At 52.5% G+C, this 10,000-nt stretch overlaps 1 protein-coding gene across 2 annotated transcripts in view; it reads right to left on the bottom strand.

The window, feature by feature from the left end:
* prkar1b (protein kinase, cAMP-dependent, regulatory, type I, beta) overlaps positions 1–10,000 on the bottom strand; it is a 59,513-nt gene that overhangs the window by 17,151 nt on the left and 32,362 nt on the right. For both annotated transcript variants that reach the window (XM_036553377.1, XM_036553378.1), the window contains 2 exons: positions 6,809–6,870; positions 2,377–2,423 (listed from right to left, as the gene is read on the bottom strand). In XM_036553377.1, the coding sequence (XP_036409270.1) occupies positions 2,377–2,423; positions 6,809–6,870 (109 nt within the window). The remainder of the gene's footprint in view (positions 1–2,376; positions 2,424–6,808; positions 6,871–10,000) is intronic.

Below are 10,000 nucleotides of genomic sequence, written 5' to 3'. Positions count from 1 at the left end.
TATCCTCTGCTTACAGGAGCCGACAGGCGGAAACCGCCACGCCTTCAAAGAGGAGGCCCTCACCTGGTGAGGCGCGACCACCGAGGGTGGGGGGCAGGATAGGGGCTCCGGTTACAGTCGCATGGTCCCGGGGGAGGGCAGGGGGGCAGAATTTTTTGGGGTGGGGGGGGGGTTGTTCGATGAGACAAACAGCCCGCAAGGGGAAAGCACACATAAGAATGCAATAAGCAGATGACTGCTCCAAGTCTGTTCCAGATTCATCTTCCAGCTAATCAGAGACATCATTACCAGCTTTAATTGCCCCCGCGCCTCATCCTAATTCCTGCAGGCGCGTCTGAGCGCCGGCTCCTGGGCGGGACGGGGGAGGGGGGCTGACGGTAACGCGGCGCATGAACCCGGGGACTCCTCCCAGAAGCCAGCTCGTTCCGATCCACGGAGAGGCTGACTAAGCGCGAGCGATCGTAACTCCGCCTCCCACTCCGAAGAGACCGGCTTGTTCTGATCAGCGGGGAAGATGTTCCGTGAATCCCAGTGACTGAGCGCGTGCGGTTGTAGCTCCGCCCCCTGCCCCACGGAGGCCAGGTCGTTCCGATCCGTGGAGAGGAGACTGAGTGTGTGCAACCATAGCTCTGCTTTCCGGGGGGCTGAGAGACGCGCTCCTGCTAATATGGAAAAGTAACGGCTGTCATCTCCACAGACTTTCTTTTAAAGATATCCGTGGCAACTGCTCTTGAACTGTAGTGCAGAGAGTTAATATTTCTGTGGGAAACAGACAGAGGCACTCAGAGATTATTTCAAAGACAGCTACTGTGTGTGTGTGTGTGTGTGTGTGTGTGTGTGTCTGTGGGAGAGTGATAAACAGATAATTGAATGACTGAAATGCAGTTCCTCTAGAATACCTTATTTGTGCAAGTCAGTATATCGCCCCTTATCAGCTCTTTAAAACAAAACCTGTGGGATTTACACTGTAGATACCACAGGAGAGGGAGGAGGGGGGGAGCTAAGCTTTGTGTAAACAGCCCTCACTCAAATTTAATCGCCCTTTGAAAGGGGAGCTTTTTTCCACCTGACATAGCTGCGCTGACGAAACCGAGACTGTCAACCCTGCTATCACTGCACCGTGAACGCCACACACCGGACCAGCTCTCCCAGAACCGGGCCACCCCGATCCAGATCTGCCAGATCTGCCCCCCCCGGGCGGCTCGACTCCTCTGAGCCCCCCCTCACCTCTCCACCTCATACCTGCGACGCTCTTCTTGCGAAAAAGCGATAAGTGACTTCCTGTTTTTCCTCCTGCTCTTTTGGCTTTTATCTTACCTGCTCGCTTTTAGCGTTATCCTTCCGCGCTTTGATTTTGTGAAACAGAGACGCTCCCTTCACACTGTCTGAGAGAGCGCGCCGGCGTATCCTCTCTGCACCCGAGCGAGGCGCTCCTTTTGAAAAGAGGCGCTGACCGAGCACAGCACCCCGCTGTCGCTCCATCCCCCCCCACGGTCTCACAGTCAGGCCGTGTGTCCCGTTCACACCTTCCCGTTCCTCTCTTTTTGGATTCCACAAGAAGCGCAGGGTCACCGAGGCCTGCTGTTTTAGTGGCTGCTTCTGGGCCGCGGTGGCAGTTATGCCTTCGTCCCCCTCGCGGGACGCTTATTTCCCAGGAGCCCCCTCTAGGAGAGGCCACCTCCGCCCCGCTGGTGAGGTCACATGACTACTGCCGGGTCGCCATGGCGACCACCCCACCAGTCACCCAGCGCGCATCCCGGCTGCATAGTTATGGGTAAATCTCCCCACCAGAAGAGAGAAAAGCGGGTGGTGACACAGCAGAGGTTTAAAAATAGAAAGTTTTACCTCAGCTTGACCTCTGGACATAAACTGCGCCAAGCTTCACTGCTGGGATTCAAGTTAATGACGAGTCCAGGTCCGAACATCATTATCTACGCTGTGGTCCGACTCCTATACCTGCTGTCTGAACCACAGGGCACCGCGAGCAGCTGAATGGGTCTCTCCGCTGAATGGTGCTGCAATACCTACTCCCTCATCATCTGTGCGATTCAGTCATATCTGAGGCCTCCGCACATGACACTAATTACCACGGAAAGAGCCACTGCTTGTTAAGTAATAACACAAACATTTGGTGTTAATGAGAGACAGCCCCATGGGTCCGCATGTACGGGAACTACAGCGCGGCAAACAAGTTCATTTTGAACCAGGGTGGCGTGGTATGTTCCTGAGAACAGGCATCATATTTAATAACAGACTTATATATCACAGCCGTATGGTCACAGACAGTTATGAAATGCTTTGGTCACATTTTGCTGTTCCGATTTTTGATGTTATTTGCCCGGATGCAACAGGACATAAAACACAGAATTCACTTACGTCCACCTCCCCTTGGTCGATCACATAGAAGTTGTCCCCTTCATCACCTGCAGAGAGAGAGAGAGAGAGAGAAACAGAGAGCAGACCTCATTGAGCCAATCGTATGTCATGCCTGGGACATTAACCCCTCCCCCCCCTTTACATACTTCTCAATGGAGGATTTTTCCCCCTCATTCAGAAAAAATGTCTCGGCAAACACTGTGGCGTATTAAGAGATTAGAGCAATTTGTAAAGCACTTTGACGGCCACTTCTGCCTTTCCACCTTTCCCTTACGAAGGGGCACGGGACACATACAGACGGAAAGACACGGTGACAGAGCGTTCCCACAGGAGTCAGAGAAAGGCTCTTCTGGGGAGCGCTACAGTAGGTATTTCTTAATTGAGTGAGGCCGGGAGTCACATTTTGAACGCTCCTTTCAGAAAAAAGGAGCTATTTTCAAATCTTTTTTTTTGGCATGCCTGTTTAAATAGGGCCTCTGACTGCTTTAGGCAACAAAATGGCAAACACGCTGCCTACTCCCGGAGAATGCATATTTCATGCACTCTGCCAATAACCTCGTTAAAAAATAACCTTAATCAGCAAAAGCTCTTTGTTTCATTAATGTAGGCTGTTTCGGTAAAGAGTGGAAACTCCTGCTCAGACGCAGTGCAAACACGGGGCTCCTTCTGCCCTGAATAATAAGAGAAAACAGTGTGTGTGTGTGTGTGTGTGTGTGTGTGTGTGTGTGTGTGTGTGTGTGTGTGTGTGTGTGTGTGTGTGTGTGTGTATATGTGTGTGTGTGCTGAAAGGTGCATGTGTATGGACAGGCACAGCCTGACACACACACACACACACACACACACACACACACACACACACACGCACGTTATCTCACACACACACACACACACACACACACACAGGTACATACATTGTGGGGACTGCCCTGTATTCACACACAGAACACCCCCTTCACCAAAGCCACCTGGATTCATTAGCCCCAGCACTCTTCCCTTTTTGCCCTTACATTACCACTCATTTACCTATCGATAAGCGCTAGGTATAAAAGGAGAGGAAGAAATGCAGAGAGGGCCTGACGGGGCGTCAGACCGATGGGGGCGGGGGTCCCGTGCCCCAGGTCACCGCAGAGTTCAGCGGAGTTCAGCGGAGTTCAGGGTGTTGATTAATACTGGGACGCAGAGGTCCTATAAATCACCGGGAGGATTCATCTCCAGAGAGGGGCGGGTCTCCGAGCCCACCGCCCTCCGTCCCCTGACCTGCAGCGGAGAACAGCTCCTCTCTGTCCTCTCCGTTTCCCTCCCTCCATTCCCTCTCCCTCGCGCTCTTCTAGCCCCATCTTCGATCCTTCCCCCCTTCATCCTTCTTTCTTCTTCTCTATCTACCTCTTCTTCTCTCCCTTTCTGTCCACCCTCTCCCCCTCTTCAGTTTCTGTTCCTCTGCTCGTCTCTCTCCCTCCTCTCCCGCTCCCTTCTTCTCCTTTTCTCTCCCTCTCTATTCTCTCTCTTCTTCTCTCTCCCTTTCTCCTCCTCTCTCTCTCCCTCCCTCCCTCTCTCTCTCTCTCTCTCCCTCCTCTCCCGCTCCCTCCTTCTCTTTTTCTCTCCCTCTCTATTCTCTCTCTTCTTCTCTCTCCCTTTCTCCTCCTCTCTCTCTCTCCCTCCTGCTCTCCCTCTCTCCTCTCTGTTATCACCTCAGTGTGGCTGCCTTTGTCTTCCTCTTCACAAAAGCTGGAGCACAGGAGTGCAGGTAAATATTTAACCAGCTTTGACACACACACACACACACATGCTCACACGCTCACACGCTCACAGGCTCACAGGCTCACACGCTCACACACGCTTACACACGCTCACACACACAAATAAAGTCCACTGAGGTGCTGCAACCTGTATTCGGTCTGTTTGAAGCAGGATTTTAGGCTACCGGCAGGATGCTTCACGTTTCTGCTCTTGTTTAGCCCAAGGTCGTATTTCTGTACAGGTCAACTACCGCAAGGAATGAATAATATTTGTAGATTCGACGCTGACTGGCACACTACATTAAATGCCAACTCTCTCATTTAAAGGGTAACATGTTAAATTCTTTTCTGAAATCTGAGGTCTCCCTCTTCATAATACTCACCCTAAAAAAAGAATAACTTTGGCCCACAGTCAAGTGTCTGTGAACACGGAACAAGAATTTATAGTGAAATGGGAGCATTTGTGTGTATATGAGTATATGTGTCCGGGTGCGTGTATAGATGCATATGTCTGTGCATGCATGTCTGGGTGTGTATAGATGCGCATGTCTCCGTGTGTATGTCTGTATGCGTGTGTGTCTGCCCTTGTTTTCCTTTGGACACAAATGTAAACAAGCTGCTGATCATGTGAACTCGTAAGAGATCATGGGACTCGGAGGGGAGATGTTTGTCTTTGTTCCCTCCTTGTTTTCTGTAGTTTCATGAAAAAGCCCTCTGGCCTCCTCGCCTCCGCAGCCGGGGGAACAGCTCTGCACTCTCCCACGTCAGGGCCGCGGTCTCGGCTCAGAACCCGGGCCTCGCTGACGGGATTCACACACTCAGGGACCGGCGGGGGCGGCGGGGGCCCGCAGGGGAACAGCCACTGCCCCGGCACAGTCCCATCCCCTTGCACCCTGACCAAAAATGTGAGCAACAAAACCCACGCCCCCTCAAAGGCCCAGGGAGGCTTTGAGCTTCCTCCTACTCACAGTTCACCACTGCAGAGAGGCTAGTGCACACGCAGGACCACAGTGAGGCTAAGTACACACGCAGGACCAGAGTGAGGGTAAGTATACATGCAGGACCACAGTCCTGGGGGCTATACAACATTCATCATTTCTACCAGGGGCTTCATTCCCATACAGAGTCCCTATAGGCCCAGTGGGGAGAAGCCCCTCCCACTCCTCTAGCAGCCTGCCAGAGAGCTGGTGAAGGTGATGCAGAAAGATGGAGAGGGAGAGATGGAGAGATACAGAGAATTGGAGAGGGAAAGATGAAGAGAGCAAGGGAGAGAGGAGAGAAATGAACAGAAGGAAAGAGGGAGAGATAGAGAAAGATAGAGGAATGGAGAGGGAAAGAATGAGAGAGGGGGAGATGGAGAGAGCAGGGGTGAGATGGAGAGAGGAGAGAAATGAACAGAAGGAAAGAAGGAGAGATAGAGACAGATAGAGGAATGGAGAGGGAAAGAATGAGAGAGGGAGAGATGGAGAGAGCAGGGGTGAGATGGAGAGAACAGGAGAGGAAGCTGTCGGGTGCTAGTGATAAGAGACAGAGAGAGGGAGAGAGAGGGAAAAGACAGAGAGGGAAGGAGGGAGAGAGCGAGGGAGGGACAGCGAGCAGATTTATTTGGGAAACAATTTTAGTAAGTGTAGTAATGTAGTATTAAAACAATGGGATGCTTCCTCCCTGGCTTTATTTTTGGGCCGTTTTAATGGAAGGAAACAGAGGCATTGTGAGTGTGAACACTGTGAGTCTGCACTGACAGAGAGAGAAAGAGTGAGCTCACCAGGCTCTGAGAACACCTTATTATCACCAAATTAGGACACAGATACAGAGCCAAGCATATGCGGGTGTGTGTGTGTGTGGTTGTGTGTGTGGTGTGTGTGTGTGTGTGTGGTTGTGTGTGTGTGAGTGTTTGTATATATGTATGTGTAACTGTGAATATGCGTGTCTGTATGGGTATATGAATGCGTATGAGAGTGTGTATAAGTGTGTGGGTATGTAAGTATGTGCGTATGTGTGCGTTTGCTATTGATTTGGAAGTTAAGAAGGGCTCTCTTTGTCTTCATACAGGGAAGGCTTTGTGGATTTATATCTGATTGGAACAGTAAGAGAAATAAAACAAACAGCTTTCTGCCCTTGTGCTGTAATCCCTTTAGAAATCGGCAGAGATGATCTGTCTGTGTGAGTGGGAGTGCACATGTGAGAGCCTGTCTGTGTGTGTGTGAATAAGAGAGAAAATATACATGTTTGAGAGTGTATGTGTATGACTGTGTGTGAGTGTATGCGTGTGGGTGTGTGTGTATATGAGTGTGTGTGTCTGTGTATGTGTGTGTGTGTATGTGTATGTGTGTGTGTGTGTGTGTGTGTGTGTGTATGTGTGTATGTGTGTGTGTGTGTCTGTGTGTCTGTGTCTGTGTATGTGTGTGTGTGTGTGTGTGTGTCTGTGTATGTGTATGTGTGTGTGTGTGTGTGTGTGTGTGTCTGTGTGTCTGTGTGTGTGTGTGTGTGTGTGTGTGTGTGTGTGTGTGTGTGTGTGTGTGTCTGTGTGTCTGTGTCTGTGTGTGCGTGTGCGTGTGTGTGTGTGTGTGTGTGTGTGTGTGTGTGTGTCTGTGTGTCTGTGTGTCTGTGTGTCTGTGTGTGTGTGTGTGTGTGTCTGTGTGTGTGTGTGTGTGTGTGTGTGTGTGTGTGTAAAACAGAAGGCACTGCTCCCTCACCCTGCTGGATGACAGTTTCCCCGGCGATGTGTGTGACTGGGAACATGGCATCGAATATGTCACTGCAAAAGAGAAGAGAGAAGAGGGGTTACCATGACTACACCTCTCACACCTGGACACACACACACACACACACACACACACAGGAAGACAAAAAACAGAGACAGAGAGTGCGAGAGTCAGACACAGGGACACAGGATGAGAGAATAATTGATCTGACTGACATGACTAATTAAGCTCTCGTATGATTCATTGATTGTGCTTCAGGCTTCCGCAATGAACAGCTCCGACGTGATGCCAGTACAGCACTTCCAGCTGAACTGAGCGAAGAAGCACACAGAGAGGGCGGTAGGATGTCCTCTCAGCTGAAGACAAGGGGGTCCAAAATGTCGCCGGCCGCTTGTAGCCAAGGTTACCGCCACCGTGTACAAAGCGGGGGTCACCGCAGCGCCCCCGCGTCATTCCGGAGGATTCCGGAAGGCTCCTCTCACCTCACCGTGTGATCAAAGCTGCTCGCGCGGGGTGACGGGTCTCTCTCTTCGAGGAGAGAGGAAGGAAAGGAAAGGAAAGGAAAATAAACTGCCTGTTTGGGAGCAACAGTAGCGGCCTGTGGTGCGCTGGGATTTCGGCGGGGCCCCCCTCGAAAAAGACGAATGTGTTAGGACATGAAAGCCCTTCTCTTCCGCTTAGGCTTATTTATCTACCCCATCAGCCACATTCCACCCGTCAGGCACCCAGATATGGAAAAATAAAAGAGGTCAGGGAGGCCTGTGTGTGTGTGTGTTTGTGTGTGTGAGGGGAAGTCTGTGTCTGTGGTGCCATCACACACATACGTCAAAGTGACTGCGCGTACATGCTTCTGTGTGAACCCCTCACTGCGTGGGCGTGGCATCCTCGGCGCACACGTCTAAAGGGCCCTGCCAGTCTGGAGAGGAAGCTCATTTGCCTATATGTTACTGTGGAAGCGCCGGGACGGGAAATTTGGTAGCTGCCCCGGCAGGTAGGGCCTACGCCAACATCTGGGCGCTGACTCACACACAGACACACACACGCGTGGCTCATGGCGGCTTGTACCAGCACACGCCGGGCGTGAGGCGGAACGACCACGCAGGAATTCCACGCTGGGGTGCGAGCCGGGCTCAGTCTTGCACCGACCCACAATCCTCCCTGCCACCACCCGCAGGGGTGCCACCCCTGCGCTCTGACCACACAGCAGAGCAGCAATGCATTCTGGGATGGGCACGCTTGCTTGGGGGACGATGCGTGTGTGTGTGTGGTTGGGGACAGGGTTAGGGTTAGGTGCGTGTGTGCAGCCCAGACGGTCCCCTCTTCACGTGGTCGCTGGGGAGCGAACACACCTGCACCCCACCCTGCCTCCGCCAGGCGATTTGTGTCTCCTCACTCTCGGCTCTCTCCCCTCTCTCCTGCTCCTCTGGCCATGGCCTCACTGATAAATCTCACCTATGCTCCTTCCTTCCGCTACCTACCGGGGTGACCTCTGAGCCCCCGGCGTGGGGGGGAGGACAGGGGGAACAGGGGCACAGACAGAGCCTGCTGTCAGCTGCCAGGACGGGTCGCCCCTCCAGGTAAGGGATTATTATCGCACCTCCATCACCCTGGCTTCCCCAGCAGCTCTCTCACACCCCTGGGCACTCCACTCAGGTGGAAAACATCCACTTACGAATGAACGCGGGAGAACGTAACAGGAACGTCCCGTTCGCAGGTAAGAGAGCAAAGCAGGAACCGTTCAAAGGGAAAACCTGAGACCACGTGGTTGTCACGGAGACAGCAGCGGCCCTGAGTGCTTACACCTGTCACCTGTGGAGACTGCAGAGCCAACGCCGAGGAGAGAGAGGAAAGTTTCCCATTGTTTGGCACTCAGCCTTATACTAACTGACACTCAGAGAACCATAAGGGCAGGAGAGGCAGGGATGAGGGCAAGGCCCACTCAGGGAGAGGAACTGCGGCCTGCCACACCGCAGATCAACGCTCTTATCACTGCTGCATCCGCTGGAATCAATCAGCTATGCGCAGCGGACCAATCAGATTCACTCTATCGGAGAGCCCATGCTGTGCCCATACAGTGCGGGGGGGCCGCGGGGATGGGGCAAGAGAGAGAGAGAGGGAGAGAGAGGGAGGGAGGGAGGGAGAGGGAGAGAGGGAGAGAGAGGGAGAGAGAGGGAGAGAGGGAGAGAGAGGGAGAGAGAGGGAGAGAGAGGGAGAGAGAGGGAGAGAGGGAGAGAGGGAGAGAGAGGGAGAGAGAGGGAGAGAGGGAGAGAGGGAGAGAGGGAGAGAGAGGGAGAGAGAGGGAGAGAGAGAGAGAGAGGGAGAGAGAGGGAGAGAGGGAGAGCGAGGGAGAGAGAGAGGCATGGCCAGCGAGAGGGGGAGAGAGAGGGAGAGAGAGAGGGAGAGAGGGAGAGAGAGGGAGAGGGGGAGAGAGAGGGAGAGAGAGGGAGGGAGGGAGAGAGAGGGAGAGAGGGAGAGAGAGGGAGAGAGGGAGAGAGAGGGAGAGAGAGGGAGAGAGAGGGAGAGAGAGAGAGAGAGGGAGAGAGAGAGGGAGAGAGGGAGAGAGAGGGAGAGAGGGAGAGAGAGAGAGGGAGGGAGAGAGAGGGAGAGAGGTGCTACTCATCCTCTTTTGGGTGATTTCCTGTTTCCTGTTCTATCTGCCACCCCTCCAGCCACACACACATATAACACAGACACAACCACCATCACTAGGTGCTACTGAAGAGGACAGGATAACTGTTCCCATGAAGAACCGCCAGAAACGTTTTCATTGGGACGTTTCCTTTGAAGTGTTCCTGGAAGGATCACGGGCCCAAATATGCTTTATCTAACGCATCAAGTTTAAACCTGCTGCCTCTGGCACAACTGTAAGACCAACAATCTTAAAGCTCATGTATGAAGAAACATCACGTATGAGGAAAGCACATAAGTAACAAGTGACAGTGTAAAATGGTGGTAAGGAGCAGGGATCGTAACCAAAAGGTTGCTGGTTCGAGTCCCTGCTGGGGCACTGCTGCTGTATCCTTGGGCAAGATATTTAACCCAGAATTGCCTCAGTAAATATCCAGCTGTATAAATGGATAACATGTAAAAATTGTCACCTACATAAGCATCTGCTAAATGCCAACAATGAATGCTATGCTCCTTTGTGCAGCTGATGTCACTTATAAAGGCGATTTGTGGCAC

Source organism: Megalops cyprinoides, chromosome 19, assembly GCF_013368585.1.
Source record: "Megalops cyprinoides isolate fMegCyp1 chromosome 19, fMegCyp1.pri, whole genome shotgun sequence".
NCBI lineage: Eukaryota > Metazoa > Chordata > Actinopteri > Elopiformes > Megalopidae > Megalops > Megalops cyprinoides.
Note: the sequence above shows the minus strand (reverse complement) of the source record. Positions and strands in the feature narration are given on the sequence as shown.